At 47.6% G+C, this 21414-nt stretch overlaps 1 protein-coding gene across 1 annotated transcript in view; it reads left to right on the forward strand.

Moving 5' to 3' along the window:
* Window positions 1-21414, forward strand: part of FAM120A (family with sequence similarity 120 member A) — a 225659-nt gene that overhangs the window by 167032 nt on the left and 37213 nt on the right. Inside the window, exons 8-12 of the mRNA XM_063940739.1 lie at window positions 72-156; window positions 1089-1310; window positions 14151-14325; window positions 20707-20956; window positions 21209-21323. Coding sequence (XP_063796809.1) covers window positions 72-156; window positions 1089-1310; window positions 14151-14325; window positions 20707-20956; window positions 21209-21323 — 847 coding nt within the window. The remainder of the gene's footprint in view (window positions 1-71; window positions 157-1088; window positions 1311-14150; window positions 14326-20706; window positions 20957-21208; window positions 21324-21414) is intronic.

The following is a 21414-nucleotide window of genomic DNA, read 5'->3' on the forward strand; positions in this document are numbered from 1 at the left end:
TTTGTATTGAAGTAGTGCATTCTTTCCACGTTCAGTTTGGTTTTATGTTTCCCCTATATTTTCCCTTTCAGCCACATTAGCGGAACCAAGCCTGGCTGGGATAAAAAGAATAAGTCATCTGGAAAAACAAATAAGGATCCCACAGACCAGACCAAGGTAGTGTGTGCATTTTCAGATTGTTGCAGTGGAGGCAATGTCTGTCACTACAGCTGATGTGGTACAATAGCATGTCCTGCCACAGTTTTAGTATGCCCTAACAGCAAAACTGTGGCAGAGTATTCTGTGGTGTGTAGTTCCACAGCATATGGACCTCTACATGTGGCCTATCCCTGGATATTGGTGTAATAGAAGAAAATGTTTTGTTTTTGTTACCTATGCTTTAGACTAGGTTTATATCAGGCCACCAATAATATAGAAGTGACATTTGGTTTGTGAATTTGGTATCGCATCTCTGCAAGAGAGTTACATAGCAACTAGTTCTGTTTACATGGCCAAGGCTATAAAGCAATCTCCGCTCATTAACTATAGCAGCTATCATTTTAAGATGTGACGCTTGCCGGTATGCATAATTTCGACAAGACATAGGTCAATCCTGGAATACTGGAACGCTAGTCGGCCTTCATCTCCTAATGTCACCACTTTGTTAGCCAGTGAGATCATTAGAATTGTAATTTCAATTGATTAGACTGAAGTAGGAGACCTGTATCCGTAGCTACAGCTATAACAATAGAACAGTGATCGTTTTGAGACCCTGGGGCAGATGTATTAAGCCTGGAAAAGTGATAAAGCAGTGATTAGTGCAAGGTGATAACGCACCAGCCAATCAGCTCCATTATGGAAATTGACAGGAGCTGAATGGCTGGTGCATTATCACCTTGCACTTATCACTGCTTTATCACTTTTAGAGAAAACTAAGTAAAACCAATGTTTCTTGTAGTTTACAATGCGGTCCAGTTTCATTCATATTTATTATACTTGCTAATATAGCGGCCAGAAGCTGCCAGGGAGAGCACTTTATTTCAGAACATTTAGCCTGTTCTTGGGTTTAAGGACGCTTGTCCAATAAATTTGCCTTCTATTTAATACAGACTGATAGTCCCTCATCCACCACATCCGGAATCAAAGCCGCTGACAAGAAAGGTAACCAGGGAGGTCTGCAGATTCCTTGTCTCCTCTCCATGCCCACCCGGAATCATATGGATATCACAACTCCTCCTCTGCCTCCCGTTGCACCTGAAGTATTGAGAGTAGCAGAGCATCGTCACAAGAAAGGGTTAATGTACCCCTACATTTTCCACGTCCTGACAAAGGTGTGTAGTCCACATGTTGCACACTGTGCATATACCTGCCATTGTTCTTTCGTTTCAAATGCCAGTAAGAGGTTTGCATCATGTTTGCGCATTGTATGGTTTTGTTTAACTGTCCCCATAAAAACTGATGTTTCTTCCTCTATAGTTTAATTGCTTTGACCCAGTAATGAGCGAGCACTCATTATTTCTCTGACGTCCTAGTGGATGCTGGGGACTCCGTAAGGACCATGGGGAATAGCGGCTCCGCAGGAGACTGGGCACAAAAGTAAAGCTTTAGAACTACCTGGTGTGCACTGGCTCCTCCCCCTATGACCCTCCTCCAAGCCTCAGTTAGATTTTTGTGCCCGAACGAGAAGGGTGCACACTAGGTGGCTCTCCTGAGCTGCTTAGTGAAAAGTTTAGTTTTAGGTTTTTTATGTTCAGTGAGACCTGCTGGCAACAGGCTCACTGCATCGAGGGACTAAGGGGAGAAGAAGCGAACTCACCTGCGTGCAGAGTGGATTGGGCTTCTTAGGCTACTGGACATTAGCTCCAGAGGGACCGATCACAGGCCCAGCCATGGATAGGTCCCAGAGCCGCGCCGCCGGCCCCCTTACAGAGCCAGAAGACAGAAGAGGTCCGGAAAATCGGCGGCAGAAGACGTCCTGTCTTCAACAAGGTAGCGCACAGCACTGCAGCTGTGCGCCATTGCTCTCAGCACACTTCACACTCCGGTCACTGAGGGTGCAGGGCGCTGGGGGGGGGGGGCGCCTTGAGACGCAATAAAAACACCTTGGATGGCAAAAAATGCATCACATATAGCTCCTGGGCTATATGGATGAATTTAACCCCTGCCAGAATACACAGAAAAACGGGAGATAGGCTCCGCCCCCTTCTCGGCGGCCTTATCTCCCCAGCACACTGGCGCCATTTTCCCTCACAGCTCCGTTGGAGGGAAGCTCCCTGGCTCTCCCCTGCAGTCACTACACTACAGAAAGGGTTAAAAAAGAGAGGGGGGCACTAATTACGCGCAGTATTAAAAATACAGCAGCTATAAGGGGAAAAACACTTATATAAGGTTATCCCTGTATATATATATAGCGCTCTGGTGTGTGCTGGCAAACTCTCCCTCTGTCTCCCCAAAGGGCTAGTGGGGTCCTGTCCTCTATCAGAGCATTCCCTGTGTGTGTGCTGTGTGTCGGTACGTTTGTGTCGACATGTATGAGGAGAAAAATGATGTGGAGACGGAGCAGATTGCCTGTAATAGTGATGTCACCCCCTAGGGGGTCGACACCTGAGTGGATGAACTGTTGGAAGGAATTACGTGACAGTGTCAGCTCTGTATAAAAGACAGTGGTTGACATGAGACAGCCGGCTACTCAGCTTGTGCCTGTCCAGACGTCTCATAGGCCGTCAGGGGCTCTAAAGCGCCCGTTACCTCAGATGGCAGATATAGACGCCGACACGGATACTGACTCCAGTGTCGACGGTGAAGAGACAAATGTGACTTCCAGTAGGGCCACACGTTACATGATTGAGGCAATGAAAAATGTTTTACACATTTCTGATAATACGAGTACCACCAAAAAGGGGTATTATGTTCGGTGAGGAAAAACTACCTGTAGTTTTCCTGATTCTGAGAAATTAAATGAGGTGTGTGATGATGCGTGGGTTTCCCCCGATAACAACTGATAATTTCTAAAATGTTATTGGCATTATATCCTTTCCCGCCAGAGGTTAGGGTGCGTTGGGAAACACCCCCTAGGGTGGATAAAGCGCTCACACGCTTGTAAGAACAAGGGCTCTACCCTCTCCTGAGATGGCCGCCCTTAAGGATCCTGCTGATAGAAAGCAGGAGGGTATCCTAAAATGTATTTACACACATACTGGTGTTATACTGCGACCAGCAATCGCCTCAGCCTGGATGTGCAGTGCTGGGTTGGCGTGGTCGGATTCCCTGACTGAAAATATTGATACCCTAGATAGGGACAGTATATTATTGCCTATAGAGCATTTAAAAGATGCATTTCTATATATGCGTGATGCACAGCGGAATATTTGCCGACTGGCATCAAGTCTAAGTGCGTTGTCCATTTCTGCCAGTAGAGGGTTATGGAAACGACAGTGGTCAGGTGATGCGGATTCCAAACGGCATTTGGAAGTATTGCCTTATTAAGGGAGGAGTTATTTGGGGTCGGTCTTTCAGACCTGGTGGCCACGGCAACAGCTGGGAAATCCACGTTTGTACCCCAGGTCGCCTCTCAACATAAGAAGACGCCGTATTATCAGGCGCAGTCTTTTCGTGGGCAAGCGGGCAAAAGGTTCCTCATTTCTGCCCGTGACAGAGGGAGAGGAAAAAGGCTGCAGAAATCAGCCAGTTCCCAGGAACAGAAGCCCTCTCCCGCCTCTGCCAAGCCCTCAGTATGACGCTGGGGCTTTACAAGCAGAATCAGGCACGGTGGGGGCCCGTCTCAATGAATTTCAGCGCGCAGTGGGCTCACTCGCAAGTAGACCCCTGGATCCTTCAGGTGATATCTCAGGGGTACAAATTGGAATTCGAGACGTCTCCCCCTCGCCGTTTCCTAAAGTCGGCTTTACCGATGTCTCCTTCTGACAGGGAGGCAGTTTTGGAAGCCATTCACAAGCTGTATTCCCAGCAGGTGATAATCAAGGTACCCCTCCTGCAACAGGGAACGGGGTATTATTCCACACTGTTGTGGTACCGAAGCCGGACGGCTCGGTGAGACCGATTCTAAATCTAAAATCTTGAACACTTACATACGGAGGTTCAAATTCAAGATTGAGTCACTCAGAGCAGTGATTGCGAACCTGGAAGAAGGGGACTACATGATGTCTCGGGACATCAAGGATGCTTACCTTCATGTCCCAATTTACCCTTCTCACCAAGGGTACCTCAGGTTTATGGTACAGAACTGTCACTATCCGTTTCAGACGCTGCCGTATGGATGGTCCACGGCACCCCGGGTCTTTACCAAGGTAATGGCCGAAATGATGATACTCCTTCGAAGGAAGGAAATTTTAGTTATCCCTTACTTGGACGATTCCCTGATAAGGGTAAGATCCAGGGAACAGTTGGAGGTCGGTGTAGCACTATCTCAGGTAGTGGTGCGGCAGCACGATTGGATTCTCAATATTCCAAAATCGCAGCTGATTCCGACGACTCGTCTTCTGTTCCTAAGGATGATCCTGGACACAGTCCAGAAAAAGGTGTTTCTCCCGGAGGAGAAAGTCAGGGAGTTATCCGAGCTAGTCGGGAACCTCCTATAACCGAGCCAAGTCTCAGTACATCAATGAAAGGGTTCTGGGTAAAATGGTGGCTTCCTACGAAGCAATCCCATTCGGCAGATTCCACGCAAGAACTTTCCAGTGGGACCTGCTGGACAAATGGTCCGGATCGCATCTTCAGATGCATCAGCGGATAACCCTGTCACCAAGCACAAGTGTGTCTCTCCTGTGGTGGTTGCAGAGTGCTCATCTTCTAGAGGGACGCAGATTCGACATTCAGGACTGGGTCCTGGTGACCACGGATGCCAGCCTGCGAGGCTGGGGAGCAGTCACACAGGGAAGGAATTTACAGAGCTTATGGTCAAGCCTGGAGACATCACTTCACATAAATATCCTGAAGCTAAGGGCCATTTACAATGCTCTAAGCTCAGCTAGACCTCTGCTTCAAGGTCACCCGGAGTTGATCCATTCGGACAACATCACGGCAGTCACCCACGTAAACAGACAGGGTGACACAAGAAGCAGGAGGGCAATGGCAGAAGCTGCAAGGATTCTTCGCTGGGCGGAAAATCATGTGATAGCACTGTCAGCAGTATTCATTCCGGGAGTGGACAACTGGGAAGCAGACTTCCTCAGCAGACACGACCTCCACCCGGGAGAGTGGGGACTTCACCCAGAAGTCTTCCACATGTTTATAAAACTCGACAAGTATTGCGCCAGGTCAAGGGACCCTCAGGCAATAGCTGTAGACGCTCTGGTAACACAGTGGTTGTACCAGTCAGTGTATGTGTTCCCTCCTCTGCCTCTCATACCCAAGGTACTGAGAATTATAAGATGGAGAGGAGTAAGCACTATATTCGTGGCTCCGGATTGGCCAAGAAGGACTTGGTAACCGGAACTTCAAGAGATGCTCACGGAGGATCCGTGGCCTCTACCTCTAAGAAGGGACCTGCTCCAGCAAGGACCCTGTCTGTTCCAAGACTTACCGCGGCTGCGTTTGACGGCATGGCGGTTGAACGCCGGATCCTGAAGGAGAAAGGCATTCCGGATGAAGTCATTCCTATCCTGATCAAAGCCAGGAAAGATATAACCGCAAAACATTATCACCGCATTTGGCGAAAATATGTTGCGTGGTGCGAGGCCAGTAAGGCCCCGACGGAGGAATTTTCAACTAGGTCGATTCCTACATTTCCTGCAAACAGGAGTGTCTATGGGCCTGAAATGGGGGTCCATTAAGGTTCAAATTTCGGCCCTGTCAATTTTCTTCCAAAAAGAACTAGCTTCAGTCCCTGAAGTTCAGACGTTTGTGAAAGGGGTACTGTATATACAGCCTCCTTTTGTGCCTCCAGTGGCACCTTGGGATCTAAATGTAGTTTTTGGGTTCCAAAAGTCACATTGGTTTGAACCACTTAAATATGTGGAGTTAAAATATCTCACATGGAAAGTGGTCATGCTGTTGGCCCTGGCCTGGGCCAGGTGCGTGTCAGAATTGGCGGCTTTATCCTGTAAAAGCCCTCATCTGATTTTCCATTCGGACAGGGCGGAATTGAGGACTTGTCCTCAATTTCTCCCTAAGGTGGTTTTCAGCGTTTCACCTGAATCAACCTATTGTGGTGCCTGCGGCTACTAGGGACTTGGAGGACTTCAAGTTGCTAGACGTTGTCAGGGCCCTGGAAATATAGGTTTCCAGGACGGCTGGAGTCAGAAAATCTGACTCGTTGTTTTTTCTGTATGCACCCAACAAGCTGGGTGCTCCTGCTTCTAAGCAGACTATTGCTCGTTGGATTTGTAGTACAATTCAGCTTGCACATTCTGTGGCAGGCCTGCCACAGCCAAAATCTGTAAAAGCCCATTCCACAAGGAAGGTGGGTTCATCTTGGGCGGCTGCCCGAGGGGTCTCGGCTTTACAACTTTGCCGAGCAGCTACTTGGTCAGGAGCAAATACGTTTGTAAAATTCTACAAATTTGATACCCTGGCTGAGGAGGACCTGGAGTTCTCTCATTTGGTGCTGCAGAGTCATCCGCACTCTCCCGCCCGTTTGGGAGCTTTGGTATAATCCCCATGGTCCTTACGGAGTCCCCAGCATCCACTAGGACGTCAGAGAAAATAAGAATTTACTTACTGATAATTCTATTTCTCGTAGTCCGTAGTGGATGCTGGGCGCCCATCCCAAGTGCGGATTGTCTGCAATACTGGTACATAGTTATTGTTACCAAAAAAATCGGGTTATTGCTGTAGTGAGCCATCTTTTCTAGAGGCTCCTCTGTTAATATGCTGTTAACTGGGTTTAGATCACAAGTTATATGGTGTGATTGGTGTGGCTGGTATGAGTCTTACCCGGGATTAAAAATCCTTCCTTATTGTGTGCGCTCGTCCGGGCACAGTATCCTAGCTGAGGCTTGGAGGAGGGTCATAGGGGGAGGAGCCAGTGCACACCAGGTAGTTCTAAAGCTTTACTTTTGTGCCCAGTCTCCTGCGGAGCCGCTATTCCCCATGGTCCTTACGGAGTCCCCAGCATCCACTACGGATTACGAGAAATAGAATTATCGGTAAGTAAATTCTTATTTTTTACAGATAGGTCCTCGTATGCTCTAGCTCAAGTTACACCATATAGCCACTCTCAGCGTGCCAGGGTCCGTGCTGTTTCCAGCCTCTTATTCACGTAAAATGGGCATCTTATTAGCACTGCTAAAACAACTAAAAGCAACAAAACTACATTGCTAGTGTACTCTGAGCACTGGAACAATACTTGTACGTTTGTGTGTGACTAAGACTGGGTACACACTGTCCGCCGGCTCGTACGATATATCTGTCACATCGGACAGTGTGTACGGGAGATATTGTGTATCATGGGTCTTCAACCTGCAACCCTCCAGCTGCTGTGGAACTACACATCCCAGCATGCCCTGCCTCCGTTTTAGCATACTTTAGTAGCAAAACTGTTGCAGGGCATGCTGGGATGTGTAGTTTCACAGCAGTTGGAGGGCCGCAGGTTGAAGACCCATGTTGTATATGATGCGTGCTCCCGCATGTCGTTACAACATCGGATATCTTTTGTTCTGCACTTGAGAGCAGAAGATAGCTGACAGGCCTACATGCTCCGGGTGGATGCGGTCACATGGTCACGTGGTGTGTATACACTGACGATGTATCGTTTGATGTCGCATCTGCCAGACAGTGTGTACCCAATCTTATGGTGCCCATACACCTAAAGATCTATCTTCCAATCTGGTTGGTTGGAACGAAAATCTGGTAATGGATGGGAGCAAATGACAGTTGACCATTTGAAATGGTCAACTGTCATTTGCTCCCATCCATGTCATTTGCTCCCATCCATTACCACATTTTCATTCCAACCAGCCAGATTGGAAGATAAATCTTTAGGTGTATAGGCACCTTTAGTCTCAAATCTCTGTAAAAAGGGTTCTAATGTGAGCTCCCGCAGATATGAGTGCTCCATCTGCAACTTAGTGAGTGTGTTATACAACGCCTAGCCTAGATTTGCTACATTACTAGTGCCAGAGCATCTCAGTCGTGCTGTATACTAGATATAAGAGAATGCGTCGATGTCCAGCTGCGTGCATTACAGTCTTACTGTAGACCATTTTTGTAATTTCCAGGTGTAAGGGAAAGTTACTGGCGATACTGGTTGCTGCAAAGTGAATTCACATGACTGTCCTGTAGCCACTTAACACCCATCAAGAGGAATTTAATCTCACCCCCTTTTAAAATTAATTAATGTGTAACATATACACTGAGTTACAGTAGACGTTTCCTGTCATCTCGTATAACGTCTGTGATCCTTTATATAAATTGCCCTTGTCTTACCTTTTTGTCTATATGTTGTTTTGTTTGAGTGCAAATGTGCAATTAGTTTCCCTTCAGCCTGTCATTTTTTTCAACAATATTAGTCGCCTATAGGTTGATTGCAGGACTTCAAATGTAGTGAGGGCAGATAGTTGTCTTCTTATAGCTTTGAGGGAAGCCTAGTTTCTAAGTAGGCTTGTGATGCACTGCAGTATGTGGAGCCATTTGCCATCAAATTTGTATCTAGGTGACTACTAGAACTTTACAAAATATAAATGTGTTAAGGCAACTTTGAAAAAAATGCTATCCATCTTCTCTAGCATCCATAAGGGATACTGGGGTCACTTAGTACGATGTGTATGGGGTCCAAAGGAGCCGGTGCACTTCTGCTGGCTCTTCTCCTCTCTGCCTCTTCCCACAGCCAGTATAGAAAAATGTGCCCTCAGGAGAGGATGCACTCTCTGGAGCTCCAGAGGATTTTTCTTCAGTTTCTTTTAAACAACAGCATACCTGCACCGTGGGAGTTAGGGAGGGGGGGCGGCCACCGGCCTCTGTAAGGTGTCAGAGCCGCTTCCCCCGCTGCAGGACTACTGTCCTGAAGGGTTGTTGTACCCCAGGCACGGCACCTTAGCACGCACACCCGCAGCACGCCGTACACCCCTAACATAAGCCTGAAGGTGAGAAGGGTGGTGAGTACACATCGGGGGGCCCCGCTAGGGGCTTCCCCCGGTTCTTGGTGCTGCACAATCGCTGGTGCTGCATATGGACCCTTCCCGGGGGAGTGACATGGCCCCCTATGTAGACTGGCCAGCAGTTTGGTGCAAACAGGTAATTTTACTACGTTTGCCACCACACGAGACATTTGCCAGTATAAAAAAGATGCATAGCTCCGGCGCCGTTACAGGGGGCAGAGCTAACTCAGAGCGGGACTGGCGGCTTCCTGGCACCTTCCTCTGCTTCCAGCAGCACGGCACACAGCTCCTCCAGGGACACTCCAGATATACAGGAAACTGGTACAGGGGTGTTAGTAAGGGGGAGAGTCGCTAGTATATATAGAGTCCTGAAAGGGACAAGCTCCAGTGTTTACACCGCACTCTCTGTATAATATACAGCTAGGCTTGGTGTCCTGGTCCTTTTCTCTATGGGTCTCCTACTCATATTCCAGTCTGGGCAGGCTTGCTATATACTTGTCTGTGTGGCTGTGTATGAGTGTTTTTATCTCCTATAAACATGGTAAAACACCAATTATGCATGGCATGTAATACCAGATTCTTCACTTCAAGGGCTGGTTCCCTCTCATGTGAACAATGTAGCCAGTCCTCCCAAGTTAGTGAGGCAGCTAGGGAGGAGGTTCAAGAGTCATCCTGGTTAGTTTCTATAAAATCCATGATGGTGGACATGTTCTCACAGATCTCTGCTAATAGTCAAGACACAGCAGCTGCAGCAGGCTGTAACTGACCTGCAAAGACAGGTAGACCCCTCTCCCTAGTTCAGGGCCACATAAGCATGGGCTGCCTGACTCTCTGAATATGATGAAGAGGGTCTGGAGGAGGGGAAGAGCTGGAACCTGTTTCAGAAAATCCATCTCCAGCACAGGGGATTGAACCCCTCATTCTTTCTATCAGGGATATGTTAAAAATCCCAGCGGAAGACGCTGCAGTACAGCAGTCATTCTTCTCTTCACAAAAAGAGTTAGCGTCACCTCCCCTGGTTCTAAGGAACTTGATGACATGTTTAAGTCAGCCTGAAAAAACCGCGATAAAAGATTCCAGGTGACAAGACGCTTTCTAAGCACCTTCCCATTTACCCCTGAAGGCAGGAAACATTTGGAAGACCCCACCCTTCCCTGCTGTGAACGTATCTGTCTCACGACCATCTAAAAAAGTGGTATTACCGGTCCCTGGCACCTCTACCTTAAAGGACCCCGGGGATAGAGAATACATTAAAATCTATTTACACAGCAGCTGGTATATCACAAAGAGCTGTGATAGCAGGTTGCTGGATGACACATGCCATTCACACCTGGGCGGGCCAGATTCAAGAGGGCCTTGCGGGGGATATGTCTCTGGTGAATATGGTTACACTGGTTAAACACATTCAGGCTACTGTACGCATCCTGTGTGACTCTATCAAGGAGATGGGCGCTATTAATGCAATGACTACTGCCATGGCAGTGTGGCTGCGTCAGTGGATAGTGGACGCAGATTCTAAGAGCAGTGCTTTCTTTCTCAGGTGAGTGGTTATTTGGGTACAAGTTGGATACGTGGATTTCAAAGGCTACTGCGTGTAAATCCACGTGTCTCCCCTCCGGTGCCCCAGCGGCCAGGCGCTCCTACGCGGGGCCATCTTTACAGTCCTTTCTGACCGCTAGATTTAGGTCAAGAGCCAGAGGCGCCTCAAATGCTGCAAGAGGCACCAGAGGCAAGACAAGAAAACCAGCTGCTGCCGGTTCTCAGGAACAAAGCACCAGCGCTGGTTCCTCCAAAGCCTCGGCATAACGGTGTCTCCCTACCCTGAGGCATCACTTCAGCCGCATCTGGGAAAGCTTCTGCCATGATGTCTGGGAAAGGGATCTAATTTCTCAGGGCTACAAGATGGAGTTCGACAGTGCTCCTCCCCACCGTTTTTTTTTTTTTTTTCAAATCAAGCTTACCAATTTTGGAGGATACGCGAGTTACACTGCAACAGGCCTTCCTAAAGTTGGTCCAGTCCCAAGTCATTGTTCCAGTGCCACTGCAACAACAGGGGTAGGGTTACTACTCCAATCTGTTTATGGTGCCAAAACCGGACGGTTCGATAAGGCCCATTTTGAATCTAAAATCCTTGAACCCTTACCTAAGGGTCTTCAAGTTCAAGATCGAATCCTTGCGAGCAGTGATTTCGGGTCTGGAAGAACGGGAGTTTATGGTTTTGCTGGATATAAAGGATGCTTATCTTCATATCCCGATTTTGCCACCTCACCAGGCTTACCTGCGGTTTGCCCTGTTGAATGACCATTACCAGTTCCAGGCACTGCCCTTCGGTCTGTCCACGGCACCGAGGGTCTTCACGAAGGTGATGGCGGAAATTATGTTTCAGCTGAGTCCAGGGGATCAACATCATCCCTTATTTGGATGACCCCTTGATAAAGGGTAGATCCAGGGAGCTTCTGTTGCTCAATATCAACCGCACTATTCAGCTTCTGTCACAACATGGCTGGATTCTCAATTTGCAGAAGATTCACCTGGAACCTACTCAGCGGCTCCTGTTCCTGGGGATGTTTCTGGATACAGTGGCTCAGAAGGTATTCCTCCCAGAGGACAAGGCAAAGATGCTGCAGGAGATGGTCCGTGCAGTCCGAAGGCCGAATTGGATCTCCTTCCATCTTTGCATGCGATTGATGGGAAAGATGGTAAGGAAGGTTCCATGCCAGAACATTTCAATTGGATCTCATGAGCAAGTGGTCCGGCTCATATCTTCAGATGCATCGGATCATACTCCTCTCACCTCAGGATAGGATTTCCCTCCTGTGGTGACTACAGTCTACAAACCTGCTGGAAGATCGAAGTTTCGGGATTCAGGATTGGATCCTCCTCACAACGGATGCGAGTCTGAGAGGATGAGGAGCTGTGCAAGAGCTATGTCGGCAATCTCTATTCCGGGGGTAAACGTCTGGGAAGCAGATTTCCTAAGTCCCACAGGTGTTTGAACAGATCACCGACCTGTGGGGCTGCCCACGCATCAATTTGATGGCATCTCGGCTCAACGATTCCGTTGCTCCCAAGGGTGCTAAAGAGAATCAGGCATCAGAGTCCAGGCAATTCTGATTGTCCTAGACTGGCCTCGGAGGGCGTGGTACGGAGATCTTCGAGACGTGTCCGTCGAAGATCCTTGGCCTCTACCAATAAGAAAAGACCTTCTTCAGCAAAGCCTGTTCGTCTTCCAGGACTTACGACTGCTTCGTTTGACGGCATGTTGGTTGAGTGGAACATCCTAGCTCGCAAAGGCCTTTCCAGAAAGGTTATTACAACCATCGATTAGGCCAGGAAGCCTGTGACGTCAAGACCCTACCATCATATCTGGAGGAGATATGTCTCTTGGTGCGAGGAGTGCACATATCCTTCTGCAATTTTCACCTGGGACGCTTCTTGCGTTTCCTGTAGGCTGGAGTGGATATGGCCCTACGTCTGGGCTCCCTTAAGGTCCGAATTTCGGCCCTCTCTATTTTCTTCCAGAAGAAGTTGGCAGTGGTACCAGAAGTTCAGGCCTTCTTGCAAGGGGTACTTCACATACAGCCTCCCTTTGTGTCACCAACGGCACCCTGGGATTTGAATATGGTATTTGAGTTTCTACAATCCTCCTGGGTTGAACCGTTGATGACGGTAGAAGGCAAGTACCTTACGTGGAAGACGGTAATGTTACTGGCCCTGGCTTCTGTTAGGCACGTCTCTGATTTGGGGGCCTTGTCGTGTAAAAGTCTATACTTGGCCTTTTATGAAGACAGAGCTGAGCTCCGGACTAGGCAGCAGTTCCTGACGAAGGTTGTCTCTGCATTCCACTGGAATCAACCTATAGTGCTCCCATCAAGTGCTGGCACTTCTGCTCCTCCGGACGCATTTGATGCTGTGTGAGCCTTGAAGATCTATATTAAGAGGACGGCTTGGGTCAGAAAGACGGATTCCCTGTTTGAGCTGTATGGTGCGCAGAAAAAGGGTTGCCCTGCTTCTAAGCAGTCCATTGCTCGTTGGCTTAGACTGACTATCCAACAGGCCTATGTGTCAGCAGCCTTACCTGTTCCACAGTCTCTGAAGGCCCAATCTACAAGATCGGTGGAGACTTCCAGGGCGGCTGCCCGTGGGGTCTCTGCCTTGCAACTATGCCGAGCTGCCACCTGGTCGGGGGAAGTACACCTTTGTGAAGTTCTACAAGTTTGATACCCTGGCCAAAGAGGATACCCAGTTTGGGCAGGTGGTGCTGCAGACGTCTCTGCACGTTCCCGCCCGTTGTGAAAGCTTTGGGACGTCCCCATCATACTAAGTGACCCCAGTATCCCTTATGGATGCTAGAGAAAATAGGATTTTAATTACCTACCGGTAAATCCTTTTCTCGTAGTCCATAAGGGATACTGGGCACCTGCCTCAGTGCATTGACTTTTCTGCAGGATTTTCTTATGTACAAGTTTACCTGTTCAGCTGTTGCTGTTTTGTTGCCAGCCGTTGCTGGTCAGTTTATGTTGTGGTGTGCTGGTGCGTGAATCTCGCCACTCGTTTATGTTCCTTCTCCCAAGTATGTCCATTCTACTTTGGGCACAGTTTTACCTAGACTGGCTGTGGGAGGGGGTATAGAGGGGAGGAGCCAGCACACCCAGTTGAAGAATTTTAAAGTGCACTGGCTCCTTTGGACCCCATTTATACCCAGCGTACTAAGTGACCCCAGTATCCCTTATGGACTACGAGAAAAGGATTTACCGGTAGGTAATTAAAATCCTATTATTTGGGATATAATTTTACTGCTGTATCAGAGAAAAAAACAGGTGTTATGGATCTTGTACATTGTTTGTTTCTGTACTTTACCATAAGGCATTGTCCTTTTGTCTTCAGCCAATGTAGAGTTGCTGTAGAAGCTTAGTGACTAAGCGTTGTGCGTGTGAAATAATCTATCCCTTACACAGGGAAATGTTATCTTCAATATCTTCCTGAACACTTATGCAACGTCTGTGTTGACCTGCCTCCTAAACTTTTAGTGTGAAAAGGCTGCAGTATTACAAATGGTTTTAATTTTCTCTATTCATATAAACATACCTATTTTGTATTATTTTTTATACAAAGGGAGAAATAAAGATTCCGGTTACTATTGAAGATGAAACAAATAAGGACCTTCCCCCTGCTGCCATCCTCTTCAGACCAGTGCGCCAATATGTCTATGGAGTCCTGTTCAGCCTGGCAGAAAGCAGGAAGAAAACGGAGCGTCTAGCTTTCAGGAAGAATAGAATGATCCCTGAATGTAAGCCATCAACAGCAGTTTCTGTTATTGCACAAACGGGTCATTCACTAAATGAGCGTGCATTATATAGTTACCGGTAATTCAATTCTCACAAATTATGGTCTTGTAGCCAACGGATGAACCTTCTGCCTGCACAATCTGTAATACACTATATTAATGTTTGGAAGCACAAGGTAGTGGTTTTTTAACCTAAATGAGCTGAAATGAAAAATGTAACTTAAGAGTTTTCTGTGACCTTAACACTTAAGCAAGGTACACACTATGCAATAATTGGGCCAATCACACTGTTTTCAGCTGCACATTCCAATAATCCTTGAGTGTGTGTGCAGCACCCGTGTCCGATTCTCGCTCCAAAATTGTTTGGATCTCACCCACTGCAAGACATTTGTCCGAAACAATGAGCGGATATGCATATTTTATAGAGATGAGCGGGTTCGGTTTCTTTGAATCCGAACCCGCACGAACTTCCCTTTTTTTTTCACGGGTCCGAGCGACTCGGATCTTCCCGCCTTGCTCGGTTAACCCGAGCGCGCCCGAACGTCATCATGACGCTGTCGGATTCTCGCGAGACTCGGATTCTATATAAGGAGCCGCGCGTCGCCGCCATTTTCACACGTGCATTGAGATTGATAGGGAGAGGACGTGGCTGGCGTCCTCTCCATTAGAATAGATTAGAAGAGAGAGAGAGAGAGAGAGATTGTGCAGACAGAGTTTACCACAGTGACCAGTGCAGTTGTTGTTAAGTTAACTTTTATTTAATATATCCGTTCTCTGCTATATCCGTTCTCTGCCTGAAAAAAACGATACACAGCAGTCACACAGTGTGACTCAGTCTGTGTGCACTCAGCTCAGCCCAGTGTGCTGCACATCAATGTATAAAAGCTTATAATAATTGTGGGGGAGACTGGGGAGCACTGCAGGTTGTTATAGCAGGAGCCAGGAGTACATAATATTATATTAATTTAAAATTAAACAGTGCACACTTTTGCTGCAGGAGTGCCACTGCCAGTGTGACTAGTGGTGACCAGTGCCTGACCACCAGTATAGTAGTATATTGTTGTATACTATCTATTTATCAACCAGTCTATATTAGCAGCAGACACAGTACAGTGCGGTAGTTCACGGCTGTGGCTACCTCTGTGTCGGCAGTCGGCACTCGGCAGGCAGTCCGTCCATCCATAATTGTATAATTATATACCACCTAACCGTGGTATTTTTTTTTCATTCTTTATACCGTCATAGTCAGTCATACTAGTTGTTACGAGTATACTACTATCTCTTTATCAACCAGTGTACAGTGCGGTAGTTCACGGCTGTGGCTACCTCTGTGTCGGAACTCGGCAGGCAGTCCGTCCATCCATAATTGTATTATTATAATATATACCACCTAACCGTGGTTTTTTTATACCACCTAACCGTGGCAGTCCGTCCATAATTGTATACTAGTATCCAATCCATCCATCTCCATTGTTTACCTGAGGTGCCTTTTAGTTCTGCCTATAAAATATGGAGAACAAAAAAGTTGAGGTTCCAAAATTAGGGAAAGATCAAGATCCACTTCCACCTCGTGCTGAAGCTGCTGCCACTAGTCATGGCCGAGACGATGAAATGCCAGCAACGTCGTCTGCCAAGGCCGATGCCCAATGTCATAGTACAGAGCATGTCAAATCCAAAACACCAAATATCAGAAAAAAAAGGACTCCAAAACCTAAAATAAAATTGTCGGAGGAGAAGCGTAAACTTGCCAATATGCCATTTACCACACGGAGTGGCAAGGAACGGCTGAGGCCCTGGCCTATGTTCATGGCTAGTGGTTCAGCTTCACATGAGGATGGAAGCACTCAGCCTCTCGCTAGAAAACTGAAAAGACTCAAGCTGGCAAAAGCACCGCAAAGAACTGTGCGTTCTTTGAAATCCCAAATCCACAAGGAGAGTCCAATTGTGTCGTTTGCGATGCCTGACCTTCCCAACACTGGACGTGAAGAGCATGCGCCTTCCACTATTTGCATGCCCCCTGCAAGTGCTGGAAGGAGCACCCGCAGTCCAGTTCCTGATAGTCAGATTGAAGATGTCAGTGTTGAAGTACACCAGGATGAGGAGGATATGGGTGTTGCTGGCGCTGGGGAGGAAATTGACCAGAAGGATTCTGATGGTGAGGTGGTTTGTTTAAGTCAGGCACCCGGGGAGACACCTGTTGTCCGTGGGAGGAATATGGCCGTTGACATGCCAGGTGAAAATACCAAAAAAATCAGCTCTTCGGTGTGGAGGTATTTCACCAGAAATGCGGACAACAGGTGTCAAGCCGTGTGTTCCCTTTGTCAAGCTGTAATAAGTAGGGGTAAGGACGTTAACCACCTCGGAACATCCTCCCTTATACGTCACCTGCAGCGCATTCATAATAAGTCAGTGACAAGTTCAAAAACTTTGGGTGACAGCGGAAGCAGTCCACTGACCAGTAAATCCCTTCCTCTTGTAACCAAGCTCACGCAAACCACCCCACCAACTCCCTCAGTGTCAATTTCCTCCTTCCCCAGGAATGCCAATAGTCCTGCAGGCCATGTCACTGGCAAGTCTGACGAGTCCTCTCCTGCCTGGGATTCCTCCGATGCATCCTTGCGTGTAACGCCTACTGCTGCTGGCGCTGCTGTTGTTGCCGCTGGGAGTCGATGGTCATCCCAGAGGGGAAGTCGTAAGCCCACTTGTACTACTTCCAGTAAGCAATTGACTGTTCAACAGTCCTTTGCGAGGAAGATGAAATATCACAGCAGTCATCCTACTGCAAAGCGGATAACTGAGTCCTTGACAACTATGTTGGTGTTAGACGTGCGTCCGGTATCCGCCGTTAGTTCACAGGGAACTAGACAATTTATTGAGGCAGTGTGCCCCCGTTACCAAATACCATCTAGGTTCCACTTCTCTAGGCAGGCGATACCGAGAATGTACACGGACGTCAGAAAAAGACTCACCAGTGTCCTAAAAAATGCAGTTGTACCCAATGTCCACTTAACCACGGACATGTGGACAAGTGGAGCAGGGCAGGGTCAGGACTATATGACTGTGACAGCCCACTGGGTAGATGTATGGACTCCCGCCGCAAGAACAGCAGCGGCGGCACCAGTAGCAGCATCTCGCAAACGCCAACTCTTTCCTAGGCAGGCTACGCTTTGTATCACCGCTTTCCAGAATACGCACACAGCTGAAAACCTCTTACGGCAACTGAGGAAGATCATCGCGGAATGGCTTACCCCAATTGGACTCTCCTGTGGATTTGTGGCATCGGACAACGCCAGCAATATTGTGTGTGCATTAAATATGGGCAAATTCCAGCACGTCCCATGTTTTGCACATACCTTGAATTTGGTGGTGCAGAATTTTTTAAAAAACGACAGGGGTGTGCAAGAGATGCTGTCGGTGGCCAGAAGAATTGCGGGACACTTTCGGCGTACAGGCACCACGTACAGAAGACTGGAGCACCACCAAAAACTACTGAACCTGCCCTGCCATCATCTGAAGCAAGAAGTGGTAACGAGGTGGAATTCAACCCTCTATATGCTTCAGAGGTTGGAGGAGCAGCAAAAGGCCATTCAAGCCTATACAATTGAGCACGATATAGGAGATGGAATGCACCTGTCTCAAGTGCAGTGGAGAATGATTTCAACGTTGTGCAAGGTTCTGATGCCCTTTGAACTTGCCACACGTGAAGTCAGTTCAGACACTGCCAGCCTGAGTCAGGTCATTCCCCTCATCAGGCTTTTGCAGAAGAAGCTGGAGGCATTGAAGAAGGAGCTAACACGGAGCGATTCCGCTAGGCATGTGGGACTTGTGGATGCAGCCCTTAATTCGCTTAACAAGGATTCACGGGTGGTCAATCTGTTGAAATCAGAGCACTACATTTTGGCCACCGTGCTCGATCCTAGATTTAAAGCCTACCTTGGATCTCTCTTTCCGGCAGACACAGGTCTGCTGGGGTTGAAAGACCTGCTGGTGACAAAATTGTCAAGTCAAGCGGAACGCGACCTGTCAACATCTCCTCCTTCACATTCTCCCGCAACTGGGGGTGCGAGGAAAAGGCTCAGAATTCCGAGCCCACCCGCTGGCGGTGATGCAGGGCAGTCTGGAGCGACTGCTGATGCTGACATCTGGTCCGGACTGAAGGACCTGACAACGATTACGGACATGTCGTCTACTGTCACTGCATATGATTCTCTCAACATTGATAGAATGGTGGAGGATTATATGAGTGACCGCATCCAAGTAGGCACGTCACACAGTCCGTACTTATACTGGCAGGAAAAAGAGGCAATTTGGAGGCCCTTGCACAAACTGGCTTTATTCTACCTAAGTTGCCCTCCCACAAGTGTGTACTCCGAAAGAGTGTTTAGTGCCGCCGCTCACCTTGTCAGCAATCGGCGTACGAGGTTACATCCAGAAAATGTGGAGAAGATGATGTTCATTAAAATTAATTATAATCAATTCCTCCGCGGAGACATTGACCAGCAGCAATTGCCTCCACAAAGTACACAGGGAGCTGAGATGGTGGATTCCAGTGGGGACGAATTGATAATCTGTGAGGAGGGGGATGTACACGGTGATATATCGGAGGGTGAAGATGAGGTGGACATCTTGCCTCTGTAGAGCCAGTTTGTGCAAGGAGAGATTAATTGCTTCTTTTTTGGGGGGGGTCCAAACCAACCCGTCATATCAGTCACAGTCGTGTGGCAGACCCTGTCACTGAAATGATGGGTTGGTTAAAGTGTGCATGTCCTGTTTTGTTTATACAACATAAGGGTGGGTGGGAGGGCCCAAGGATAATTCCATCTTGCACCTCTTTTTTCTTTTCTTTTTCTTTGCATCATGTGCTGATTGGGGAGGGTTTTTTGGAAGGGACATCCTGCGTGACACTGCAGTGCCACTCCTAGATGGGCCCGGTGTTTGTGTCGGCCACTAGGGTCGCTAATCTTACTCACACAGCTACCTCATTGCGCCTCTTTTTTTCTTTGCGTCATGTGCTGTTTGGGGAGGGTTTTTTGGAAGGGACATCCTGCGTGACACTGCAGTGCCACTCCTAGATGTGCCCGGTGTTTGTGTCGGCCACTAGGGTCGCTAATCTTACTCACACAGTCAGCTACCTCATTGCGCCTCTTTTTTTCTTTGCGTCATGTGCTGTTTGGGGAGGGTTTTTTGGAAGGGCCATCCTGCGTGACACTGCAGTGCCACTCCTAGATGGGCCCGGTGTTTGTGTCGGCCACTAGGGTCGCTAATCTTACTCACACAGCTACCTCATTGCGCCTCTTTTTTTCTTTGCGTCATGTGCTGTTTGGGGAGGGTTTTTTGGAAGGGACATCCTGCGTGACACTGCAGTGCCACTCCTAGATGGGCCCGGTGTTTGTGTCGGCCACTAGGGTCGCTTATCTTACTCACACAGCGACCTCGGTGCAAATTTTAGGACTAAAAATAATATTGTGAGGTGTGAGGTATTCAGAATAGACTGAAAATGAGTGTAAATTATGGTTTTTGAGGTTAATAATACTTTGGGATCAAAATGACCCCCAAATTCTATGATTTAAGCTGTTTTTTAGTGTTTTTGGAAAAAAACACCCGAATCCAAAACACACCCGAATCCGACAAAAATAATTCTGTGAGGTTTTGCCAAAATGCGTTCGAACCCAAAACACGGCCGCGGAACCGAACCCAAAACCAAAACACAAAACCCGAAAAATTTCAGGCGCTCATCTCTAATATTTTATAGTGTGTATGAATTCCCGATCATCTGTCCAACATTTCTGATGATGGTTCATTTCAACATGTCACCTTTTTGTGACAATTTTAGGACAGCTAATCAATCAGATTTGAACAATACATCAGTAGTTTGTACTCTGAAATTTGAGGTCTTCAAGATTGTTCAACAGCTCTGAAAATCATAAGGTTGGTCTGATTGTGAGTGAAGGCTTCAGGTGTTTGCCTTTGAGCTTGCATTTTATTAAAGGGAAGAATACCTGTGCACTTACTGCTATCTGCATACATTAGTCAGTTATTACATAATGTATCTTCCTGGTAGACTTTGTGTGTGTAGATGCTCAGCAGTGTTATCTGGAATCCACACACAAGGAAGTTGCACAGCTCTGGAAGGAAAGCAGAGTTACCCACTGAGGCCAGCAGTAATGTGCAGGCAACAATATAAAATATTTTCCAGAAATTCAATACTGGACTCCAAAACAGAAATCATGGCGGCAGCAAGACAACGGAGCCTCGTGTTGGTTTTTTTGCACACCAGTTTATCTACATTCATAATTCGCTCCTGTGGCTGGTCATGCGTGTCACAGATGTGACCTATTTCATCCCTGCTTCTCATTTATTGGCTACATTGTATTTCCCATACAGATTATCCAGTCATCATTAAAGAGTGGGCAGCCTATAAAGGGAAGTCCCCCCAGACTCCAGAACTGGTGGAAGCTCTCGCCTTTAGGGAATGGACCTGTCCCAATCTGAAGCAGCTGTGGTTGGGGAAAGCTGTGGAGGACAAGAATCGGAGGATGAGAGCTTTTCTGGCATGTATGCGATCAGACACACCAGCCATGCTGAATCCTGCCAATGTGCCCACGCACCTCATGGTGCTGTGCTGCGTGTTACGGTAAGTGCCACGTACCTGTTGCTATAGAGAGATATACCTGTTGTTATAGAGAGATGTTGTACAGGAATTATTTGGGGCTGGTGTTTCTGCAGTATATGGAGTGTTGGGAGTGCTGTATAATGAAAGTTGTTATTGCTATTGGAGCTTTTTGGCCAACGATTTAGCTATTCCTGGCTCTAGGTTCGGATTTGCTGAGCTGCAGTTAAAACTTTACATGACGCCTCCATTCTTCATTTCTGTGCTTCTTTGCAGGTATATTGTGCAGTGGCCTGGTATCAGAATACTCAGGCGCCAGGAGCTTGATGCCTTCCTTGCCCAGGCACTGTCGCCTAAACTGTATGAGCCTGATCAGCTTCAGGAACTTAAGGTAAAGAGAGCCTAAGGCATGAGTTTCGTAACAAATGATACAGCTCTCAATCCTACCTTTCCTCACTGGGCGATATTCAATTAATTATTGC

The sequence above is a fragment of the Pseudophryne corroboree genome, chromosome 9 (assembly GCF_028390025.1).
Source record: "Pseudophryne corroboree isolate aPseCor3 chromosome 9, aPseCor3.hap2, whole genome shotgun sequence".
Classification (NCBI taxonomy): Eukaryota; Metazoa; Chordata; class Amphibia; order Anura; family Myobatrachidae; genus Pseudophryne; species Pseudophryne corroboree.